Source organism: Equus quagga, unplaced genomic scaffold (assembly GCF_021613505.1).
Source record: "Equus quagga isolate Etosha38 unplaced genomic scaffold, UCLA_HA_Equagga_1.0 268.2_RagTag, whole genome shotgun sequence".
NCBI lineage: Eukaryota > Metazoa > Chordata > Mammalia > Perissodactyla > Equidae > Equus > Equus quagga.
The window spans coordinates 300,317-326,177 of record NW_025799870.1 but is presented as its reverse complement, the minus strand read 5'-3'; the positions used below and the strand labels follow the sequence as shown (position 1 = coordinate 326,177).

At 42.2% G+C, this 25,861-nt stretch overlaps 1 protein-coding gene across 2 annotated transcripts in view; it reads left to right on the top strand.

The window, feature by feature from the left end:
- The window catches only part of LOC124233882 (spindlin-1), a 71,205-nt gene that overhangs the window by 8,192 nt on the left and 37,152 nt on the right, over positions 1-25,861 (top strand). For both annotated transcript variants that reach the window (XM_046651146.1, XM_046651145.1), the window contains exon 2: positions 10,406-10,616. In XM_046651146.1, the coding sequence (XP_046507102.1) occupies positions 10,565-10,616 (52 nt within the window). In that variant the 5' untranslated portion in view covers positions 10,406-10,564. The remainder of the gene's footprint in view (positions 1-10,405; positions 10,617-25,861) is intronic.

The window sequence follows — 25,861 nt, the reverse complement described above, 5'->3', positions numbered from 1 at the left end:
TTTTTTTTTTTGAGGAAGGTTAGCCCTGAGCATACATAGTTGTGTATTTTTAGTTGTGGGTCCTTCTAGTTGTGGCATGTGGGACGCCACCTCAGCGGGGCCTGATGAGCGGTGCCATGTCCACGCCCAGGATTCGAACCAGAGAAACCCTCGGCTCCTGAAGCAGGGCGAGAGAACTTAACCACTCAGCCATGTGGCTGGCCCCCAAGATTTGTTATTTTTAGTCTTAGTGAATATAGCTATTTTAACAGCGTGAGGTGGTATCTTAGTGTAGTTTTGATTTGCATTTCCCTGCTGATTAGTGATGTGGAACATCTTTTCATGTGTTTATTGGCCATCTATATCCTCTTTGGAAAAATGTCTGTTCATCTCCTCTGCCCATTTTTTGATCGGGCTGTTTGCTTTTTTATTGTTCAGTTGTGTGAGTTCCTTACATATTATGGAGATTAACCCCTTGTCAGATATATGATTTGCAAATATTTTCTCCCAGTTGATAGGTTGTCTGTTTGTTTTGATCTAGTTTCTTTTGCCTTGCACAAACTCTTTAGTCTGATGAAGTCCCACTTGTGTATTTTTTCTTTTGTTTCCCTTGTCTGAGAAGACATGCTGTTCAAAAAGATCCTTTTAAGTTCGATGCCAAGAGTGTACTCCCTATAGTATCTTCCAGGAGTTTTATGGTTTTAGGACTTGTCTTCAAGTCTTTGATCCATTTGGAGTTTATTTTTGTGTATGGTGTGAGATAATGGTCTATTTTCATTCTTTTGCATGTGGCTGTCCAGTTTTCCCAACACCTGTTTATTCAAGAGCCTGTCTTTTCTCCATTTTATGTTTTTGGCACCTTTGTCAAAGATTAGCTGTCCATAGATGTGCGGTTGTATTTCTGGGCTTTCAGTTCTGTTCTGTTGATCTGTGTGTGTGTTTTTGTACCAGTACCATGCTGTTTTGATTATGATGGCTTTGTAGTACATTTTGAAGTCACGGATTGTGATGCCTCCAGCTTTGTTCGTTTTTCTCAGTATTGCTTTAGCAATTCAGCGTCTTTGGTTGCCCCTTATGAATTTTAGGGTTCTTTCTTCTATTTTTGTGAAGGTCATTGGGATTCTGATTGGGATTGCATTGAGTCTGTAGATTGCTTTGGGGAGTATGGACATTTTAACTGTGTTTATTCCAGTTCATGTGACATCATGCAGATTACATTTTAAAAATTGTTTGAAGTAATTTGAGGCCTAGAGTGATATTTCTAGAGAGGGTTCACGCTTGCTTCTGCCAGCTATCTGAGGGAGTGGGCCGTCTGGGGTGGCCTCAGCTCCGTTTTTAGGGTGCAGATGAGCTGGAGACCACGCTGCAGTTCTCAGCCTGGCTGCTTTCACTCCCCCAGCTCTGGAGAGCCGCTCCGGATTCCGCTCACAGCAGCATGGGTTCGCCAGCTCCCTCCTCCCTTCCATGGTCTCTGCTTCCTGGTCTGTGGCTCCTTGCTTTGCAGAGCTGTCAGCCTTTCAGCTGCCCCTTATCACTTGGCAGTTACTCTCAGGGGTGTGAGTGGTTCCAAGTCTGGAGCAGCCCTCCCTGGATCCTGCCTCTGTGAGCCTTGCCATCTTCAAGTCCTGTGAGGTGTTGAAGCACGCTGAGTGTGTGTGTCAGTGTGTGTGTTCAGGTTCTTGTCATGGAAGTTTTCAGTCCTACAAAAGTTAAGAAGATAGTGCAGAAGAGCCCTTTGTCTCTTTGACACCACTCAATGATGTCTTCCTGGCTTTGATGTCTTCCTGGCTTCTGGTATGACACGATGTTCCGGGCTCCTCACACATTTCCTGGCCCTGACCTGGAATTAACCATTCCTGTAAGAAACCCTGCTTCCTGATAGTTTTTGTTAGCGGTGTTCTTGTAGGTTTTACTTTGGTTTTCTAGCTTTCAGGAGCGTGGTCTAAATTAGCCTTCTCTCACTACCAGGACTTGTCCATTTCTTTTTACATTGATGCCTGCGGCTGGCCTTTAAAGACCCAGCAAGGGTTCAGGGTTACTTCTTGCCAGTGGTCTAGGCAGGGGTGTTGTGCCATGGACCTATGGCAGTCTGGTGAAACCTACAGATACTTTCTCAGAATGTTTCTGAATACAGTAAGTAAAATACAAGGGATCACAACAGAAATCAGTTATATTTAAATAGAAAAATATGAAGACAATTTTAATGTAGTAATGTGGTTTCTTTCTTTCTTTTTTTTTTGTGAGAAGATTGGCCGTGAGCTAACAATCTGTTGCCAGTCTTCCCCCTTTTTTTTTTGGCCTCCCCAAAGCCCCAGTGCACAGTTGTACATATATCCTAGTTGTAGGTCGTTCTGGTTCCTCTGTGTGGGCTGCTGCCACACCATGGCCTGATGAGTGGTGTGTAGGTCCACGCCCAGGATCTGAACCCTTGAACCCTGGGCCGCTGAAGTGGAGTACGTGAACTTAACCACCATGGTATGGGGTTGGCCCTGGTTTCTTTATTAATATGTTAAGTGACAAGACAATATTGTTAACAAACAGGTAATTAAAATTTTGTATTTTAAGATACTAAAATGATGGTTTTTGATGCTTATCAAAAAATGAAATGGTCTTTCACTTGCCTCCTTTCACATACTGATTAGCAAATAACTGATGATAGAGAATCCTAGAGACCACTGTAGATCTTTGTGTCACTGCAGCGCCTTCCTGACACTGGCTGCCTGGCGAGGTCAGCCTTCATGGGCTGAGACACAGTCCTCCACACAGCTGCCCTCAACTGTAGTGGACACCATCCCTAGGCTCGGGGGCCCCCAGCCCCCCACAGTTCTGACCAGATGGCTGTAAATTCAGGGGTTTCCACGACCCTCTCAGGTTCCATAATTTACTGTAACAGCTGGCAGAACTCAAGGAAGTGCTGTGCTTTTGATTATCGTTTCATTATAGTAGAAAAAATGCACAGGGCAGGGTCTGGGAGGACTCTAAGTGGGAAGCTTGTGGTCCTCTTCTGTGGAGTCAGGAGCATCACCCTCCTGCCCATGGACGTGTAACTGCATGGAATCTGAGTATTACTGAGCAGGGAAGTTTACTCCAGCTTTCTTGTCCAGAGTTTTTCTTGGGGTTTCATTATGGAAGCATGATTGATGGAACTATTGGCCATGAGGTTGAGCTCCATCTCTAGCTTCCATCCCTGGAAGTTGAGCTGCTAGCATGGGGCTCAGACTCCCAGTCCTCTGATCCCATAGTTGGTCTTTCTGATATGGCTAGCCCCTATCTTGAGTCATCTTCTTAGCATGAACTACCTAGAAATCCACCATGAATCACCGACTCCTGTCACTCAGGAAATTCCATGGATTTAGAGGGTAATTCCCAGGAACTGGGACAAGGGCCAGCTAAACTCTTTGTTTGACCACAGTCACCCATTCTGTTTTCACAGTTTGGTGACTAATGACCTGATAGCTGATCCACTCTGGTCATGTCTGTTCTGTGGCAGGCTTAGTAACTTAATTTAGAAGTAGTTTCTGAGTTTAAAAGCTGTTTTGAGATCTGCAGCAAATGCAGTGGGATGGAAAGATGTGTGATTTCTATTGTTGAGAAAGTCAGAGGTACTAGTAATACTGTGGTGTGTTCCATCCAGTTATGATGGAAGGAAGTGCTGTATTTCAGATGAAGTTTAGGAAAATGAAGATAAAATTTTTCCCCCATCCAAAGTCATGATACTTGTGAATTTTGTTCATGCTTAAGAGCTCCTGTATTAGAACTTGGTGTTTAGATGTTTAGTGATTTAGTCTGTTTAGTGATTATATTAATATTGATAGAGATTGGGGCTCTGAAGGCCTTCACATATCCACTTAGAATGTATTATAGCCAAATGCTCAGTAATTAAGAATGCTTTATTCAGACTGAGCCCTTCCTTTTCATCTTGAGATTTCAGCCAAAGGGACAGCTTACCCTGGAGGCCTCTAGAATGTTGTCTTTAGGTGCCATCTGTTGAAAGATTTGTGATTGGACTTTCTAGGAAATTCTTTTAGGTGTCTAGGAAGGTTTTAAATCGTATTCCGGTGCTTTTTCTTTCCAGATTTACAACATCTAAAACCATTTACCCTTTTTCTCTTTTTTAAACTTTGGATTGTGAAAATGTTCAAGCATATAAAAAAGTTGAAATACAGTAGTCCTCCTTCCCCAAGGGGATGCATTCCAAGACCTCCAGTGGGTGCCTGACACCACACGTGGTGCCGAGCCCTCTGTGTTTATCCTGTGCATACATACCTAAGATAAAGTTTGACTAGTAAATTAGGCACAATCAGAGATGAACGGCAGTAAGTGATAATAAAATAGAACAGTTCTAACAATGTACTGTAATAAAAGATTTGTGAGTGTGGTCTGTCTCTGTCAAAATGTCTTAGGGTGCCACCTCTTCTTGTGACGAGGTGGTGTGATACAGTGCGTATTCGAGAAGACGAAGTGAGCTGCATGAGGCAGGCGTTGTGACGGAGCGTCACTTTCAGACTGCGCTTGACGCCAGGTAACTGAAGCCGTGGAAGGTGAAACTGCGGATCAGGGAAACTGCTGTGGGCAGTGAACGTCTGTATGCTCATCGCCCAGATTCAGGAACTGCAAATATTTTGCCGTCTTTTATTAATCAATTTTTACAAATCATATGTTAGAAAATAAGTCAGAGACTTTTGAGCATCTACAGTAAACCTGTGTTGTTGGCCACCAGTTCCAAACTTGCCTGGTCTCCTCCCTCCGTTGTTTCTTCCCCAGACTTTTCAAGTGAAGTTTTGTAGACAAAGAAGAGCTGGAGCCGTGGCCAAGTTATACCTGCTCTGCCCTCTGTTGAGATACACTTGCTCACGTTTTGCTGTACTGCCATTTTTTGTTGTTGGGCTATTTGAAAGTTGCGATAAATTGCAGACATCTTGACACTTCGTAAAGTGGGGATGTTTTTCTTTGTAACTATGATGTCATAATTAAGAAAATGATTTCTTATCTGATATGTAGGGCCTATTCAGATTTTAGCAGTCTGTCCTTCATGTGGGTATAACGTGCATTCCTCCCACATGTTGAAGCCTCTGTAACAACAGCCCAAGATGGGTCGGTGGCAGCCCAGACTTCAGCATGGAGTATGCGTTTGGCCATTAGCGCTCCTGTGTGCTTTTCCATTAGTGATCCACGTGTTGACACTTCTTTGGGACTTAGCATTTTTGCTTAAGCAGTTTTAGAAATTTGTTTTGTTTTTATAAATAGCACTGTTTGGTGATAGCAACTGGCAGCAAATATTTTGATGTGTAGCTTCTGCTTCGTGTTACTGTTTGATGTCTGGAACGTTGAACTGCCCCTTTCCTTACCTCTCTGGAGGCAGCGTGCAGTCTCTGACGGTGCGGTGCCTCGTGCTTTGTGGAGCCATCTGTGTGCGTATTTCTCAGAGAGGAGATCTCTCTCAGCGCCCCTGTGTGCAGTGCGTGGCCGCGTGGGAGCCCCTTCGACCTGTGTCCAGAGTGGAACAGGTGTAGAGTGCGCCTCCTGGTGGCTGGGAGGGGCCAAGTTGATGCGTGTACGGTAGGCTGTGACACCCCAGCACGTGCTTGGGACACTTGCTTTTCTGTGAAATAGTTGGTGAAAATCTTGTGATCTTTGAGATCATTAGAGAAGGAGAATTTGGAATTTCAGAGCCAAATTCCTGACGCTTTTTAAAGATTTTAGTAAAATTGCACAAGTCTGCATAGTTAGCTATATTTAATAAAGATGGACTTAGCAAAGGAAAATCCAGGATCTTTTTTCCCCAACTTTTTATTATGAAAAATTTCAAATTGAAATAAAAGTTAGTATGCCCTTCACCTAGGGTCAAAAGTTAATATTTTGCCATTTCACTTTGTTCTTTGTGTTTGTTGTTTTCTTTGCCTGAACTACTTCAAGTTCACTTGCGACCTTATGAATCTATAACTGGAAATTTCAGCGTGCGTTTCTTAAGAATGAGTATATTCTTGCGCATAACTTCAGTGTCATCATTGTGCTTTTACAGGTTAATGACAACTCCATAATCTTGTCTATGACTTAGTCCCTATTTAACTTTCCACCCTTGTCTTAAATGTCTTCTGCAGCTTTTCCCTCAGCTGTCCACTCAGGGCTGCCTCACTGTGTTTAGTCCTCGTCTCCCTTTAGCTTCTTTTCATCTAGAGCAGTGTGTCAGCCTTTTTTCTTTTTTATGACGTTGACTTTTTGAAGAGTATGGCCCGCTTGTCCTGTAGAAACTTCTCGCTTGCTCCTCTATCACCTGTAAGCTGAAAGTTAGGTCTAGGGCTTGAGTGGATTGAGGCAAAGCATTTTTGACAAGAATGCTTTATGAGTGTTGTGGTGGCCTTTCGTCACGTCACCTCAGGAAGCCTGTGAAGTGGGCTTGGCTCCCTGTGCTGGTGCTGGACTGTTCCATCCCCCTGTTAGAGCAGCACGCAATCAGCAGGCATGGTGGGGCGGTCCTTTGGTGCCACACAGGACTGTTCTCCAGCAACCTGTCGCCCAGTGGGCTCAGCATCCAGTGGGTCTCTGAATACAGGATTGTCTTTTTTATGGCCTTGAAATTAAGCTCTGTTTGACAACATTTTCTGTAATACTTGAGAAAAACTTTTGAAACTCCTGCTATTCTAGAAATAATGAGATTTTATTATGTCCGCGTTTAAAGTTTTTAAAATTGTTTTTCCTTTAGTTTATTTGCTAAATTAACCGCCTAGTAGAATAACTTAAGGTAAAGATTTTTTTTTTTTTTTTTTTTTGCTGACGACAGTTATCCCTGAGCTAACATTTGCTGCCAATCTTCCTCTTTTTATGCTTGAGGAAGATTAGCCCTGAGCTAACAACTGTGCCAGTCTTCCTCCACTTTATATGTGTGTCACCATCACGGCATGGCTGAGAGTGGCGGAGGTCTGCGCCCAGGAACCAAACCCACAAACTGAGCCACTCAAGTGGAACACGCTGAATTGAACCACTACGTCACTGGGCCAGCCTGGTATTTTTTTTTTTAAACTCCAGTCAGAAGACGGGGAGATTTGTTTAAGGAAAGCTTTACTTCACTGGAGTTTTCAAAGCATATTATATGGCAACTGTTGAATCAGAACAAAGCCAGGGTTCCATTAGTTCTCTCTCTTCAGTGTTTTCCTTTTGTTTAGTCTCTACATTTTTCTGGTCTTACAGGAGCTGTCATAAAATTAGGCAATTGGAATATTAATTACAACTCAGAAATGGGGAACGACTTTCATTTGACATTTTTTGTTCTTACATTATTCTAGAAGTTCCTTGCATCCTTCCCTGCTGCACCTCTTCCTTCAACTCGTGTCTTATGCTTTTTTATTTATTCTTTTGAGGAAGATTAGCCGTGAGCTAACATCTGCTGCCAATCCTCCACTTTTTGCTGAGGAAGACTGGCCCTGAGCTAACATCTGTGCCATCTTCCTATACTTGATATGTGGGATGCCTACCACAGCATGGCTTGACAAGTGGTGCATACGTCCACACCTGGGGTCTGAACCGGCAGGCCCCAGGCCGCCAAAGTGGAACATGCGTACTTAACCACTGTGCCACCAGGCTGGCCCCTCTTATGCTTTTATAAAGTATAACAAGTTCAATCTGAAAATTTTAATGAAGTGGTGAGCAATAGGAAATATTTCCAAGATAAGCTTAAGTCTGCTAGGGAGAAGGGTACACACTCCTGTAGAATATTAGTAAGGTAAATTTTTCATGTTAGAGAACCAATTTAATTTATAAAGTTAGGATACATTGATATTTGTGCAGATTAAAATATTTTTCAATCTTTGAAGTAGCTTTGAAAAGAGGAGCAGAGAAATGGAGTGGAGTCATGGGATGTTTTTAAAATTGAGAAATACTTCATCATTTCTTGTATGCCAATAGGAATATTCTAGTGGTAATGGGTTAATTAATACTGAAGACAGATGGGAGTGATAACATAAGTGAAAGGGTTGAGCTTAAGCACAATTTAGCTGCTGTTACAGGAGCAGAGGCACTGGTCAGTTGGTGACCTTGGCGGTGGGAAGATGAGTAGTTCTCTTTTCCTAGCAGAGAGCACGCTTACCTGCTGAGGGTGGGGTCATATTGTTGAGTGCCCACTTGAGACAGGAGTGCTCAGTTCAAAGTTTTTCACCCATGCTTAACGGCTGAAGTTGTGGGCACAGTAGGCAGGGAGTGGGTTACAGTTTTGCCATAAAAGTGACAGGAAAAGAAGGGAGAGAAATGGGGGAAACCAAGGAAGTCACTCTAGTGGCTGAGCCTCTGGAATCTGAGCAGAGTCAGGAGGGCAGTTAGGCCCTGAGGAAGACAGCGGTACAGTGAGAAAGGGTCAAGCCGTGGGTGGAGGCAGTGACTGCATCCAGGAATTGTTGGTGTAAGGAAAGTGGAAGCATCAGGTGGTTTTGAGTTTGAGGTGTTGAATCAGAATCCAGAGGAATTGCAGTCCTTGGTGATGAACAGACCAAGTCGTGGCCGTGGAGATAGGTGGTTGGAGTGGGGTGGGGAGTTTGAGATGAGCATGTCGGAGAACCGAGGGGCAGGTTGTTGATGGAATCGTATGTTGCCAGGAATGTGATGAGAACAGTGATAGAAAGCAAGTAAACTAGCTACCAAAGTCTTCAGAAGTGTGCGCAACTGGAGGGTTGACAGGTGGATGCCTGCAAGGAAGAGGAGCGGCTCTTAGCACTAGTGCTGTGGCACGTCCCCATGCTGCGTGTTGGGTACGGGCGATGTGTAGGTGTAGACTCTGGGGAGTACAGACAGCCGCTGTGGAGAGAGCTGCTGGGCAGAGGGACTGGAGACACACTTGCTCCAGAGGGAGCGGAGCGGTCGGGTCGGACAGATAGTGTGGAAGAGGTGAATGAGGGAAGCTGAGATTCTGGTGCTGGAAGAGGCTTGCACGACTCTTGGGTGGTCTCTTAGGGAGCGGTGGTGACCACCATTTGTCACGACGGCCTAGGCTGGGCGGCAGGCTGTGCAGCTCTTGGGAAGTGCGTCCCCGGAAGAGGCGCCGCTCCTTCCTGGGCTCCTCTCGTTGTTGCTTGTTGAAGCCGCTACAGGTGCCGGCTGTTTCCCCTGCTGTCTGCACCGTCTCTCCCTCCTGCCTGCTCCAAACACTTGGCTCTCAGCAGTAATCACTGAATGATTCATTACAAAAGCCATGCATTTTAAAATCGGTCTTCCTTGAATGGTAAAAGTTTTTTTTTTTTAAAGATTTTATTTTATTTTTTTTCCTTCTTCTCCCCAAGGCCCCCCAGTACATAGTTGTGTGGTCTACTTGTGAGTCCTTTTGGTTGTGGCATGTGGGACTCCGCCTCAGCATGGCTTGATGAGCGGTGCCATGTCCGCGCCCAGGATCCAAACCGGCGAAACCCTGGGCTGCCACGGTGGAGCGCGCGAACTTAACCGCTCAGCCATGGGGCCGGCCCCTAAAAGTTTTATACAGTTAAGAATTTGTACCAAACCAATTCGTCTCATTAATTAGGCTTTTAAATTATTTTAACTATTAGTAATAGCAATTAAATAGAAAATAAATGTAAATAAAAGGTAAAGAAGTGTAATTGATTTTGTTAAATTTCAGTCTCTAGAGAATTAAGTCAGCATTTCCTTCAGTTCTTAAACCTGTGAACACGTGGCCGTCAGGCGCAGACATGAAGACTAGTGCGTGAGAACCCAGTGTGGTCAGGCACTGCAGGCAGATTTGCAGTAGACATTTTCATGTTGTATCAGAATGTCTCCATGTATGTTTACTGTGTGGACTGTGAACTGGAACCAAATTTGGTTTAAATGATAAACTGCTTCCATATGATGACTTAACTTTTGAATGAGTGTGGAAGTTTCTTTGAGGCTCCTCCAGAGTTACGGGATCTTTTCCTCTGGGTTCTGGAAGCTTGAGAGCAGAAAGGGAGCTGCATTGCCTTGGTGGTTATAATCTCTTCTCTTGCCCAAGGCCGCCGGCTCACTGACGTTCCACCCAGCGGTGTGCTGCCTCCCCTCCAGCTCTTGTTCCACCCTGCCCCCCAACCCCCCGGACTCGCCCCCATCGCCCGCCTGCCTGCCCCCTTGAGCTGCGCCTTTGTGTGGCATCACAGAGATGGCCGTGTCAGTCTAAATCTTTCCTGGCAGCAAAATGGGTTGGGCTACAGCAGGGGAAGCCGGACCCTGGATTGTTCCGGGTGACCTCTGAGGCCTGTGCTTTTCCTTGTGGAAGGCTCTTTGGCACCTCCTTTTCTCCCTGCTCCTCTCTGCTGTCCTAGGCACCCAGGGCCAAGGAAATGAAGTTAGTTGCTTCTGGGTGAAGTGCATTTTAGCTGGTGTTATGTTTAAAATTGTATATCGTGTTTGATGGGTTGCAGAATTTTGCTCTTGTGATGCTCTAGTAATGAATTGTTATTTCACTATTTTACAGAGTGCTTATGATTTCATATATTTTTGCTGAACTTGTAAAAGAGGCACTTGGATGATGGATTAACAAGAACATTGAAATTCTGTGAAAAGTTTTCAAAGTGGAGCATATTGAATTTTCACCCTAGTCAAGCAGCTCTGCTGCTCACTTAAATGCAGATGAATGAAGACCCCATTCGGGAAGACACCTGGCCAGCGGTCCAGAGCTGATGCAGGTAGGCAGTGCACTTCTGCACGTCCTTCAGTCCGGTGAACGTGAAATGGTCGTCCAGTTGGAGTGCTTTCCCATCGTGATTCCTAGTGGTTTGCTATCCTTCAAGCTTTGTGATTCCAGTATTTCATACACGTATACATGTCAATAAACAGGTTTAGTTTCTAAAAGGCAGGGATCATAGTAATTTTTTTCCTGTGGTCTCACCTTCTAGCAAGTTGTAGATGTCCAACAAATTTAGCAAGTGAATTGTCAATATCTATTTAGTAGGATTATAGTAAATAAAGGACTTTTCATTTCTTTTTGAAAGAATAAGTGAAAGTGAGGCGATTAGATGAGTATTAGATTTAGTGAGGTTTAGGATATTTATAGCAATTTTAAAGCAGAAAGATAAACTCGGGAGTTTTTTGAATGTTTATTTGAAAGAACTTTACTGGAATGAAATGTATGGAAGTGAAATGAATATTTAATAGAAATTAATTGTCGTTTTTGTGGTACACAGCTAATACTGTGTCTTCCCTTATCTGCGGGGTATGCATTCCATGACCCTCGTGGATGCCTGAAACCACAGATAGTACTAAACCCTGTGTGTACTGTGTTTCTTTTTATGTACGTATTTGAGGTGAGACAGCAAAACTAGCACAGATTTCTTTTTCCTTCTTCATGGTTTCACAGATAGAAGATTCATTCTTACTGTAGATCTCGGCAACTTCAGCATACTGTTCTTTCTCCTTTTTTATTAAGTCCACACTTTCACTAAAGGAAGCACTTTACGGGCATATCGGAATTGCTAGCATCACTGCTCTTATGCTTTGGGCCATTAGTAAGTAAAATAAGATTGACTTGATCACAAGCGCTGCAATACCTTGACAGTTGATCTTACAACCTGGATGGCTACTAAGTGTCTAACGCGGGTGGCGTGGATCCTCCGGGCAAAGGGATGAGTCACCTCCTGGGCGGGACGGAATGGGATGGCCTGAGATTTCATGACACTATTCACACCAGTGTGCAGTTTAAAACTTATGAACTGTTTATTTCTGGAATTTTCCATTTAATATTTTTGGACTGCTATTGACTGTGGGTAACTGAAACTGTGGAACGTGAAACCGTGGATAAGGGGGCCTCCTTTAGAACTAGAATAGAGGTTTAGGTTTTGCATGATTTTTACCTAGCCCCAAACAAAGGAAATCTAGGCTACACTATAAATAGGTAAGTGATATTTTCTTTAGGACTTATGTTCTTCTCCATTCCAGAAGTACATTTGAACATTGAAAAAAGTCTGTCATAACATTTTCAGGTTCTTTGATAAATGATTCTGAGAATTATGCTAGCAAAATTATTTTTTTTGAGGAAGATTAGCCTTGAGCCAGCTACTGCCAGTCCTCCTCTTTTTTGCTGATGAAGCCTGGCCCTGAGCTCACATCCATGCCCATCTTCCTCTACTTTATATGTGGGACGCCTGCCATAGCATGGCTTACCAAATGGTGCCATGTCCACACCCAGGATCCAAACCGGCAAACCCCCGGCCGCCGAGAAGCAGAACGTGTGCACTTAACTGCTGTGCCACTGGGCCGGCCCCAATTATGAATCTTACAGAAGTAGTTGCTGTGTGATTTAGAACTGTTTCTTACAGTATTTGGAATTCCTTTGTAGAAGAGCCACAGGGGTTATGATTATTAAGTACCCCTTCTCTCTTTTTGATTTTAATTTCTTTTATAAAGATAATATTAATTTAGTTGTTCAATATTTGTCAATAAGATTGACTTGCAATAGTGATGGCAGACTGAAGTGTGCGTCATCTGTGAGTTTATCATTCACATGCCAGCGCTCCTCAGCTCTGTCCTGCTCTCTGATGAGCTGTTTAAATGCTGGTGTGTTTTGTTTGTCCTTGAGCCTTGGTTTTCTCGTATAAACAGTGGGACTGTCACAGTTTGTCCCTGTGGGGAGTCATCATGAAGAATGAAGAATAAATGCTTGCGTGTGTCAGGTGCCTAGCCAGGTCCTTGGCACGTTATAGCTGCTGTACAGAAAGCATTAATGTTGTTGATCATACTGTTTACAATAAAGGATTTTTTATTTCATCTCATTAGTTGCAAAAATTGCTGTCAGGTTTTGTTGGTCAGTGAACCTCCCACATTTCTGTCATTTGAAATAGTAATTTATTTTCTAAAGTTTTTGTGCACACCATTCCAAATTCAACACTCCTGTTTTCTTCATTGATTTTAAAGTCACCTGGTTGTTAGGAGGTGATCAGGCTGATTCAAGTGATGTGTAGTCTGGTGTAAGTAACTGAAGGAGCTAAACCAAGAGATGTTACTGTTTTTAGAGGAGAGATTGTTAATCCTAGCCAATACTTTGAGCTTATATTTTCTTATTCTTCGATATTTCATAGAGCATGTGGCATAGGGTAGAGATAGAGTGGGTATTCTGTAAATTCTGGGTGGCCCGTTGTTAGGTAGTTTACCGTATGAGCCCATGGGTCATTTATTGTTTTTCACTGTTGTGTAATATACTCTAATTTAGAAAGGTTGCTGATCCATTTAAGTATTGGATTTGTATTTGTATTTGTAAAATTTTGTATTTGTAAAATCGTCTTAATCATTCTTGCTGTTAACATAGACAAAGGCTCTGTTGCTTTTAAATCCCTGTACCAGTAACTGTAATGTGCCCATTTACAAATAAAGAAAATTCACCCCAAAAGGGGGTTTCTTTTCCTCATGCAGCAAGAAGCCCAGGTAGGCATTCCAGAGTCAGTATGGCGGCTCCGCTGTGCACTTGGGCTGCTGCCATCTCAAAGGTGAATGGTGGGGGCTTCGGCAGGTCTGGCTCCTAGGGCACCTGTCTTCGTCTGTGGGCTGTCGGACACCTGGGCTTCTTATGAGGGCTCCAGAGCAGGTATCCCAAGAGACGCATGCCCAGCTGCATGGTCTCTTCTGCAGGAGCCTCGGAAATCCTACAGGTTCCCTTCTGCTGCCTTCTGTGCATGAAGGCAGTCACAGAGGTCTGCCCAGGCTCAAGGAGGGAGCCTATGCTTTGCTCGATGGGAGCAGTGCAAGGAATTTGTGGCCATGTTCTAAAATCACCACAGTGGTAAATAGATTGGATAGGCAATCCCAGTGCTTTTCACTGAGTGATCAGTAAAAATTTCAGAATTTCATTTTTACATTCTCTGTATATCTAGTTCAACATATTAGGGGTTTCTATTTTAAAAATAACTTAGGTGTATCTATATAATTGTTGGAATTTAATTGGTTGCTAAAGTAGTAGTTTATATATACCTAATGACATTGGGCAGCAAGTCTTATTACATGGTATAACTTTTTTCATAAATTTTTTCCCTAGAGTTAGCCTCTATTTTTACTAGTTTAATAAAGGTTGCAGTTTTTCTGCTTTTATTATGACATACTTTAATCATTCTAATAGGTACAGGGAATGGTAATAGATATTCATGTACCTAACACTCAGATTTAACAACTCTTTTTGCTATGTTTATATCAAATATTTAAGAAAGCTTGGTTTTATTTATTTATTTATTTATTTTTAAAGGTTTTTTTATTTTTTTCCTTTTTCTTCCCAAAGCCCCCCAGTACATAGTTGTATATTCTTCGTTGTGGGTCCTTCCAGTTGTGGTATATGGGACGCTGCCTCAGTGTGGCTTGATGAGCAGTGCCATGTCCACGCCCAGGATTCGAACCAACGAAACACTGGGCCGCCTGCCTCGGAGCGCGCGAATTTAACCACTCGGCCACAGGGCCAGCCCAAGAAACCTTGATTTTATTTTTATCAAATTATTAAAAATTCGTAATTGAAAATGTCAAGTAGTGCCAAAGACTTAATAACAAAAAGTAGGCACTCCATTCTTTCTGATTTTTACCTTAAAATTTGTAAATAATGAGTGTACAAATTTCTCTTGCTCTGACTTTTAGATATTATATATTGACATTGGTTGAGGATTTTGGTTTTTTTTCACATAACATTGTCCTCTTCCTTCAGCCTCCTAATAAAAATTACTTTTGAGCCAAAGTAATGCAGTGTAATTACTTTTTTTTGTACAATGTTTTGTTTTTCCTGGAGTGTAGTGATTTCTTTTTTTTTTTCTATTTGCTTAAATTTCTTTGCACCTTGAAGCCTCTTTTTTTTTTTGCTGAGGAAGATTTGCCCTGAGCTAATATCTGCTGCCAGTCTTCCTTTTTTGTTTTGTATCTGAGCCACTGCTGCAACATGGCCACTGACAGATGAGTGGTGTAGGTCCACACCTGCAAACTGAACCCAGGCTGCCAAAGTGGCGTGCACTGAACTTAACCACTGGGCCACTGGGGCTGGCCCTGACAGCCTTATAAAACTCCTCTCAGTGTAGTTCTTTCCATGTCAGATGTGATGGATAATCCTCTGTTCGCGTTTTCCTTAGAGACTTTTTCCAGCCCCTTCTGGCTTTCTCTGGTCTGTGTTGATTGCTCTCTTGACCTGTTGCAATGTTGTTGTCCTTGGGACTCCTTTTCTTCTCTGGGATGTTGGCTGTTCCTTGTTTCCTGGATGCGACACCTCCCTTTTTCTGAGTGTGTGCTGGCTGAGGGGGCCCTTGTGCATCTTCAGGAAGCTTCAAGAATAGGCACTGAATTAGTGGCTACAAGTGGAATGTGTGGTGATTCATTACTATTCTTTACTTTCGTGCTTGTTTGTAATTGTCCCAGACTAACAACAGTTTTTCAAAAATACGCGTAGATGATGAAGTTTTTTGAGACCTTGCGTTGACATTGCTTTTATTCTGCTCTCATGCTCAGTCCTTGGTGGGGTCAGAGATTCTGGGAATGGGCCAGCCCCAGTGGCCTAGTGGTTAATTTCAGTGTGCTCCTCTTTGGCGGCCTAGGTTTGGTTCCTGGGTGCAGACCTACACCGCTTATCTGTCACTGGCCATGCTGTGGTGGGTGGCTCACATACAAAAGGAGAAAGATTGGCAGCAGATGTTATCTTAGGGCGAATCTTCCTCAGGAAAAACAAAATTCTGGGTGGGATATGACTTTCATGCAGAATTTTCCAGGCACTGCTCCATTGATTGTCTTTGAGATCCCAGTGTTGCTGTTTGGGGAAGTTGGATGCCATTTTCATTTTTGAAACTTTGTACATGTCCATTGGTTTTTCCCTCTTCTTTAGAAACTTTTAGAATTGTTTTTTTATGTGTTCTGAGACTTTATGACAATGTATGTTGGTGTGGGCCTTTTTTACTTACTGTTTCAGGCTTTTTAGTCCTTGGATTCATCCTTTAACTATGTGGACTTTGCTTCTCCTGTGACCATCCTCCGTTGCCTTGACTGTCCTCCGTTGCCATGGCTGTCATTGATTGCCTGACCATACACTATTGCCTTGACCGTCCTCCATGGCCTTGGCTGTCCTCTGTTGTCTTGGCCGCTCTCCATTGCTTCTCTTCTCTCTGGAATCTCTTGGAGGTTATGCCTCTTAGGTTGATCCTTTCTTTTTTTTTTTTTTTAAACCTTCTCTATTCATTTCCATCTTCTAATTGTTTCTGAGAGAGTTTACTGACTTTATTTTCTAACCTTTTAAAAAAATTTTTTAGTAAGCATTTTAAATTTCTAGGAGCTCTTACTTGTTCTCACGTTTGTTTGCTTCATAGATGCAAGTGGCTTATCCTTCTGAGGCTATGAATGCATTTTTGAAAAGCCTTTCTTGGATTTGCTTGGCCTCTTGTGAATGTCTTTGTGTCTCCTTGCTTTCAGTCTCCGTGTTTCATCTGGAGGTTTCCTTAAATCTCTTGCGATCTGAGATGGATCCTCTAGCAAGACGCGAAAACGTTGACTGGAGGCTGTGTGTGAAAGTGGGCCTGTTTGCCTGGTGAACTTCACTCACACTGGGGCTTCCAAGTGTTGGTATTTGTGGGTGTTTTCACATTTCCCGTGGACTTTCAGATGTCCTGCTTAAATGATGAAAATATTGGTCACTTCTCAGATTTTCTGATTCCTCCCCCAGAGTTATGACGTCACACTCCTTCAGCGTCTGTTGAAGCGGCACCCCCAGAGCCCACTGCTGGTTGTATCAAACTGGGCTTGCTCAGTGTGCTGAGCAGCAGGAGCGCGTCACTTCGACAGCCTCCTGGGGGCGGGTGCGCACGGGGGAGAAGTGAGCGAGTTGGCAGGGTGGAGGCAGTGAGCAGTGTGGAGGGGGTGGTGAGGATTTCTAATCCAAGTGGGTTGCTGCAACAGAGCTTGCTCTTTATCTTTGCAACACCTGAGTGCACACAAAGTTAAGAGTTGGTGGTTTTGGAATGTGTAGGTTCTGTTAGAACAGGCTGAGTATATATAGTTATTCTTGCCCATGGTGGTTTGGTGCAGTTTAAATAACTTTTGCGAGTCAGAACAGTTTATTTTATAAGTTATTGCTTTATTTCTTTTCTTACTTCCGTCAACAAATAGATGTGGATGTAGCTTCCTGGGAGAGTCTTGTTCCGTTTTCCACTGGTGAGCCCATAATCCTCAGGTGGGTGGGATGAGCCCCTTGTGACGACAAGCTGACATCAGCGCCCTGCGGATGGACACACACCCCTACTCCTGTGGCACGTGGGTTTTCACGTGCTGTGTGTGTTGGTGCCTGCTTAGCAGGATGCAGGGATCTTGCTGAGGGCTCTTACAGCGGAATAGTGCTCCTCATTAGCTTGTCCGCCGGTCAGTTAGTGTACGTTTGGCTTGTTTCCTCTCTGCTGCTGTTGGAAATGATAGCTGCAGTGAGTCGGCTTGTCCGCTTGTCTTGCCACTGTGTCACGGGGTGGATTTCTAGAAGTGGAACTGAGTCAGGTCTTACGTGCAGATGTAGTTCTGTGAGACGTCCGCAGATCCCCCTCCATGGGCTCTGTGCCCGTTTGCATTCCTCCCAGCAAGCAACATGTAAGTGCCACTGGAGTGTGCTGTCACACGTGTGGGTTTTTGTCCAGCCGAAGGGTGAGAAACGATGTCCCAGTGTGGTTTTATGTGTGAGGCTGGGTATCTTGTCTTACTTGTAAGGGCCTCTGTGGCCTTCCTTTTTCTGTTCTTATCTCACCCATTTTTCGTGTCTGCTGTCAGAAGCTCTCTCAGTGTTAGAGCTGGTAAGCCGTGTCTGTGGGGTGAGAAATTTGCGTTGTACTTGCTGTTGTATGCAGTTGGCGTCTTGGATGGCCTTCCTTGAGTCCCTGGCCTCTCGCTCCCGTCTGTACGGGTCTCAGCTGCTTTACACGAGTCATGCTGGACTTCTGCGCTCAGAGGTGCTATCTGCACTTTCTCTGATAATGTGTGTTTTTGATGCTTTTCTCTCATTTCCTGAAGGGAATACTCCAACAACTTGGAGAAATTTGTGTGAGATGTAAGTTTTGAACCCCTACATGAATGTAAATGTCAGTTGGTAATTTAGCTAGCTTTGGAGTTCTGGGTTCAAAATCCTTTTACCTCAGCTTTGAAGGCATCATTTATCTCCTGTTGTCTAGCCCAGTGTTGAAGGTGGAAGACTAAGTCTAGGACCTCTTTATTTCTTTTAAAAGGGTTTTTAAAAATAGACTTCATTGTTTTAGAACAGTTTTAACTTCATAGCAAAATTCAACAAGAGGGTACAGTGATTCTCAGAGCCCCTGCCCTCTCCCCAGTCTCCCTGTCGGGCAGTGTCCCCCACCAGACCGTATGCGTGTTATAGCCGGTCAGCTACACTGACACGTCATCACCCGAAGTCCAGAGTTTACCCAGGGGCTCACTCGATGTTGTACGTTCTGTGGGTTTTGACAAAGGTAGAATGGCACGGATCTTCCCGTACAGTATCATAAGAGTAGTTTCACTGCCCAGAAATCCTCTGTGCTCCACCAGTCATCCCTGCTGCAGCCCACGGCAGCCCTGAACTTTGTGCTGTCCGCATAGTTCTGCCTTTTCCATGATGTCACAGAGTTGGAATCTCGCAGTGTGCAGCCTTGTCAGATTGGCTTCTTTCACTCAGTGATGTGCATTCCGGGTTCCTCCATGTCTTTTCACGGCTTGACGGTTCATTTCTTTTCAGTGCCGAATAATATTCTGTTGTCTGGATGAGGCACAGTTTACTTATCCCTTCACCCACTGAAGGACATCTTGGTTACTTCCAAGTTTTGGTAGTTATGAATAAAGCTGCTATAAACATCTATGTGCAGGTTTTTTTCTTTTTTGAGGAAGATTAACCCTGAGCCAACATCTGCTGCCAATCCTCCTCTTTTTGTTGAGGAAGACTGGCCCTGAGCTAACATCCGTGCCCATCTTCCTCTACTTTATGTGTGAGACTTCTTCCACAGCATGGCTTGCCGAGCGGTGCCATGTCCACACCCGGGATCTAAAACGGCAAATGCTGGGCCACCAAAGTAGAACGTGTGCACTTAACTGCTGCGCCACCCAGCTGGCCCCTATATGCAGGTTTTTGTGTGGACATGTTTTCAGCTCCTTTGTGTACATGCCAAAGAGCATAATTGGTGGACCATATGTTGAGAGTATGTTAGTTTTGTAAGAAACTGGCAAATTTGCATTCCCACCATTAATGAAGGAGAGTTCCTGTTGTTCCACATGCTTTCCAACATTTGGTATTGTCACTATTTTGGATTGTCACTATTCTAACAGGTGTGTAGTAGTATCTCACTGTTTTGAGTTTGTATTTCTATGATGATGTTAGATGTGGAGCATCTTTTTATATGCTTTTTAACCATCTCTTTGAAGTGTCTGTTAAGCTCTGTGGCTCATTTTTATTTTTTTTTTAAAATTTTTTGTTGAGGTCATAGTAGTTTACAACATTGTGAGATTTCATTTGTACATTATTATTTCCAGTCACCATATAAACGTGCCCCTTCACCCCTTGTGCCCACCCCCCAAACCCCTTCCCTCTGGTAACCGTTAAACTGTTCTCTTTGTCTGTGCTTGTTTATCTCCCACATATGAGTGAAATCATATGGTGTTTGTCTTTTTCTGCCTGGCTTATTTCACTTAATACCCTCAAGGTCCATCCATGTTGTTGCGAATGGGACAATTTTGTCATCTCAATAGATGCAGAGAAAGCATTTGACAAGATCCAACATCCATTTATGATAAAAACTCTCAATAAAATGAGTATAGAAGAAAAGTGCCTCAACATAATAAAGGCCGTATATGACATACCCATTTTATTGAGTGTTTCTATCTTAAATGGGTGCTGTTATCTTGTCAAATGCTTTCTCTGCATCTATTGAGATGATCATGTGGTTTTATTCCTCATTTTGTTAATGTGGTGTATCACATTGATTGATTTGTGGATGTTGAACCATCCCTGTGTCCCTGGTATAAATCCCACTTGATCATGATATATGATCTTTTTGATGTATTGCTGTATTCGGGTTGCCAATATCTTGTTGAGGATTTTTGCATCTATGTTCATCAGCAATATTGGCCTGTAATTTTCCTTCTTTGTGTTGTCCTTGTCTGGCTTTGGGATCAGGATGATGTTGGCCTTGTAGAATGTGCTGGGAAGTGTTCTGTCTTCCTCAATTTTCTGGAATAGCTTGAGAAGGATAAGTATTAAATCTTTGAATGTTTGATAGAATTCTCCAGAGAAGCCATCTGGTCCTGGACTTTTATTTTTGGGAAAGTTTTCAATTACTGTTTCAATCTCTTTACTTGTGATTGGTCTATTCTGATTCTCTATTTCTTCTTGATTTAGTTTTGGGAGGTTGTATGAGTCTAAGAATCTATCCGTTTCTTCTAGATTGTCCATCATATAGTTTTTCATAGTATTTTCTTAGAATCCTTTGTATTTCTGTGGTGTCTGTTGTAATTTCTCCTCTTTCATTTCTAATTATATTTATTTGAGTGTTCTCTTTTTTTCTTTGTGAGTCTGGCTAAGAGTTTGTCAGTTTTGTCTTCTCAAAGAACCAGCTCTTTGTTTCATTGATCCTTTCTGCTCTCTTTTTTGTTTCAATTTCATTTATTTCTACTCTGATTGTTACTATTTCTCTCCTTCTGCTGACTTTGGACTTTGTTCTTTTTCTCATTCTGTTAGGTGTAGTTTAAGATTGCTTATTTGAGATTTTTTTTTGTTTGTTAAGGTGGGTCTGTATTGCTATGAATTTTCCTCTTAGGACCACTTTGCTGCATCCCATATGACTTTGTATGTTGTGTTTTCATTTTCCTTTGTCTCCAGATTTTTTGGTTTCTCCTTTAATTTCTTCAGTGATCCATTGGTTGTTCAGTAGCATGTTGTTTGGTCTCCATATCTTTGTCCCTTTCCCAGCTTTTTTCTTGTAATTCATTTCTAGTTTCATAGCATTGTTTTTGGAAAAGATGCTTGATATGATTTCACTCTTCTTAAATTAATTGAGGCTTGCCCTGTTTCCCAGCATATGGTCTATCCTTGAGAATATTCCATATGCACTTGAGAAGAATGTGTATTTTGCTGTGTTTGGATGGAGTGTTCTACATACATATATAAAGTTAATCTGGTCTAGTTTCTTGTTTAAATCCACTGTTTTCCTTGTTGACTTTCTGTGTGGATGATCTATCCATTGATGTAAGTGGGATGTTAAGGTCCCCTACTATTACTGTGTTGTTGTTAATATCTCCTTTTAGGTTTGTTAATAGTTGCTTTATGTACTTTGGTGCTCCTGTGTTGGGTGCATATATATTTGTAAGTGTTACGTCTTCTTGGTGGAGTGTTCCTTTTATCATTATACACTGCTCCTCTGTCTCTCATTATCTGTTTCATCTTGAAGTCTGTTTTGTTTGATGTAAGCCTGGCAACACCTGTTTTCTTTTGTTTGCCATTAGCTTGGAGTACCTTCTTCCATCCCTTCACTCTGAGCCTCTGTTTGTCTTTATAGGTGATATGTTTCCTGGAGGCAGCATATTGTTGGGTCTTGTCTTTTTAATCCATCCCACTGTTATGTGTCTTTTTTTTTTTTAAAGATTTTATTTTTTCCTTTTTCTCCCCAAAGCCCCCTGGTACATAGTTGTACATTCTTAGTTGTGGGTCCCTCTCTGGTTGTGGCACGTGGGATGCTGCCCCAGCATGGCCCGACGAGTGCCGCCATGTTCACGCCCAGGATCCGAACCAACGAAACACCTGGCCACCTGCAGCGGAGCCCGCAAACTTAACCACTCGGCCACGGTGCCGGCCCCTGCTATGTGTCTTTTGATTGGAGAGTTCAGTCCATTTACATTTAGAGTGATTGTTGATATATGAGGGCTCAATGCTGCCATTTTATTTCTTGTCTTCCAGTTCTGCATTTCCTTTGTTTCTTGTCCCATGTATTTTGGACTACCAATTCAATCAGATAGTTTTCTATGATTATTTTCTTAGTTTTCTCTTTATTTATTGTTTGTGTCTCTATTCTGGTTATTCGTTTAGTGGTTACCATGAGGTTTGTATAAAAAAAATCTGTTAGGTGAGATAGTTCGTTTTCTGAAAGCCTCTTACTTCCTTAGTCTAAACCAATTTCATCCTCTTCTGTTTCCCCTTCTAAGTACTATGTCACAACTTATTCTATCTTGTGTTGTGAGTTTGTGGTTAAAATGATGAGATTATATTTATTTTTGTTTTTTTCCTTCCCTCTATCTTTAATATTAGAATTGTTTGCTCACCTGTTCTGATCGAAAGCTGCAATTTTCTGATTTTGTCTACCTACTTATCTCCTTGCTCAAGGCTTTTTAAACCCCACCTTCCCAGGTATTAGGACCTTCTTGAACGTTTCTTGTAGTAGGTTTTGTGGTGGTGAACTCCCTCAGCTTTTGTTTAGCTGGGAAAGTTTTTATTTCTCTGTCGTATCTGAAGGATATTTTTGCTGGATAGAGTATTCTTGGCTGAAAATTTTTGTCTTTCAGAATTTTGAATAGATCATTCCACTCTCGTAGCCTATAAGGCTTCTGCTGAGAAATCCACTCCAAGCCTGAGAGGTGTTCCTTTGTAGGTTTTCTTCTGCCTTGCTGCACATAATACTCTTTCTTTGTCATTGAGTGTTGCCACCTTCACTACTATATGCCTTGGAGAAGGTCTTTTTACACTGATACAGTTGGAAGATCTGTTGGCTTCTGTCACTTGTATTTCCAGCTCTTTCCTCAGGCTTGGGAACTTTTTGGCTGTTAGTTCTTTTAACAAGCTTTCTACTCCATTCTCCACTTTCTCTGGAATACCTATAATCCTTCTATGTGTTTCCTAATTGAATCAGATGTTTCTTGGAGAATTTCTTCATTTCTTCTTAGTCTGAGTTTTCTGTCTTTCTCCATCTGAAGCATTTCTATATTTCTGTCCTCCAAGTTGCTCATTCGTTCCTCCGTAATATCTGCTCTGTTATTCAGGGAGTTTAGGTTTTTCTCTCTCTCTTCCATTGTGTTTTTCATCTCCAACATTTCTGATTGGTTCTTCTTTATAGTTTCAATCTCTTTTGTGAAGAAGTTCCTGCTTTCATTGAACTAACTGTCTGTAGTGTCATGTAACTCGTTGAGTGGTTTTTTTATGATAGGTATTGTGGATTCTCTGTCATTTAGATTGTGAATTTCTGTGCCTTCAGGATTCTTGTCAAGCACGTTCTGGGTGCCTGTCATTTTCCTTCTGGTCTGGAGATTCAATGTGTTTTTTCATACTGCTTGACAGCATGCCTCTGCACAGTGATAGTATCTGGTTGCAGCTCCCACCTGCTGCCACTGGGTGGGCATCAGGCACTGTGTATTCTGAGCCTGCCACGATCCACCACTCCTTTGCTCTCGCTGCTCCTTTCTATCTGTGAGGTGCTCTGGCCAACCTGCTGAGCTAGAGCACCATTTGGGCCATTTTTTAATGAGATTCTTTAATCAGGTTTTCTTATTGGCTGAATTTTAAGAGTTCTTTGTATATTTTGGATAACAGTCCTTTATCAGCTGTGTTGTTTGCAAATGTTTTCTCCTAGTCTGTGGCTTGCTGTATCATTCTCCTGACAGTGTCTTTCGCAGAGCAGAAGTTTTTAATTTTAATGTTTCCAGTTTATTAATTATGTCTTCCATGGATTATGCCTTTGGTCTTGTAAAGAATAGTCCCTATGCCCAACATCATCTAGGTTTTCTATGTTGTCGGAGTTTTATAGTTTTGCATTTTACATTTAGGTCTGTGATCCATTTTGAGTTAATTTATGTGAGGGATGGAAGGTCTGTGTCTAAATTGTTTTTTAGTTGCACGTGATGTACAGTTGTTCCAGCATGATTTCTTGAAAAGACTATTTTTTCTCCATTGTGTTGCTTTTGCTCTTTTGTCAAATATTAGTTGAGTATATGGGGATCTGTTTCTGGGCTCTCTCTTTTGTTCCAGTGATCTATTTGTCTCCTCTTTCACCACTACCACACTGTCTTGATTCCTGTCGCTTTATAGTAGGTCTTGGAGTCTGGTAGTGTCAGTCCTCTGGCTGTTTTTTTCCTTCAGTATTGCCTTGGCCAGTCTGTGTCTTTTACCTCTCCATATAATCTTTAGGATCAGTTTGTTGATATCTACAAAATAGCTTGCTAGAATTTTGATTGGGATTACATTGAATCTATAGATCAAGTTGAGAAGAACAGACATCTTGACAATATTCAGTTTTCCTATACACGGATATGGAATATCTCTCTATTTTTATAATTCTTTTTTGATTTCTTGCATTAGAGTTTTGTAGTTTACCTCACATAGCTCTTGTATATGGGATCTGTAGTGATCCCTTTCATTTCTTGTATTATTGATTTGTGTCCTCTCTCTTTATTCTTAGTTATCCTGGCTAGAGATTTGTCAGTTTTGATCTTTTCAAAGAACTAGGTTTTTATTCTGTTGATTTTTCTCTATTGATTTCCAGTTCTAAATTTTTTTGATTTATTTTATTTTTCATACTGTCTTTTCCTCTGCTTATTTTACAGAAATTTGCTTTTCTTTTTCTAGTTTCCTAAAATGGAAGATTGGATTTTTAAATTTTAGATCTTTCTTCTTTTCTAATTTATGCATTCATTCTATAAATTTCCCTTTAAGTACTGCTTTCTCTATGTCCCACAAATTTTGGTAAGTTGTATTTTCATTTAGTTTAAAATGTTCTTTAATTGGTGTTGAAATGTCTTCTTTGAACCATGTATTTAGAAGTGTGTTTAATCTCCAAGTATTTTGAGCTTTTCCAGCTACCTTTTTATTATTGGATCTAGTTTAATTTCACTGTGGTCTGAGAGCATATATTTTATCATACGTATTCTTTCAAATTTGTTGAGGTGTGTTTTATGGTTGAGAATGTGGTCTGTCGTGGTGAATGCTCCATGGGAGCTTGAGAAGAAGGTTTATTCTGCTGTCATTGTATGAAGTAGTCTGTAGATGTCCATTATATCCGGTTGATTGATGGAGGTGTTGGGTTCAACTCCATCTTTAGTGATTTTCTGTCTGCTGGATCTATCCATTTCTGGTAGAGGGACATTGAAGTCTCCAACTGTGGTGGTGGATTCATCTGTTTCTCCTTGCAGTCGTATCAGTTTTCGCCTTAGTCTGATGCTCTGCTGTTAAGTGCATATATATCAAGGATTATTATGTCTTCTTGGACAGTTTACCCCTTCATCATAACATGGTGCCTCTCCTTATCCCTGATGATTTCCCTGGTGTGAAATGTCTCTCTGAAACTAACATTGCCACTCTTACTTTATGTTGATCAGTGTTAGCGTAGATCTCTCTCTTCATCACTTTACTTCTTTTCTTTTTTCTTTTCTCCCCAAAGCCCCCCAGTACATAGTTGTGGATCCTAATTGTAGCCCCTTCTAGGGCTTCTATATGAGCTGCCACCACAGCATGGTAACTGACAGACGAAGAGTGTGATTCCATGTGCAGGAAACGAATTCAGGCTGCCAAAGTGGTGAGAGCACCACACTTTAACCACTAGGCCCTCAAGGCTGGCTGTCCATCACTTGCCTTTTTTTTGTAAAGATTTTATTTCTCCTTTTTCTCCCCAAAGCTCCCCAGTACATAGTTGTGTACTTTTAGTTGTGGGTCCTTCTAGTTGTGGCATGTGGGATGCCGCCTCAGCATGGCTTGATGAGCAGTGCCATGTCCGTGCCCAGGATTTGAACTGGTGAAACCCTGGGCCACCAAAGCAGAGCATGCGAACTTAACCACTCGGCCGTGGGGCTGGCCCCCTCCATCACTTTACTTTTTTTTTTTTTTTAAATTTTTATTTTTTTCGGATGTATATCATATTTCAAATTCTGTATACATTACATCATGTTCACCACCCGAACACTAATTATAGTGCATCCCCTCACATGTGCCCCT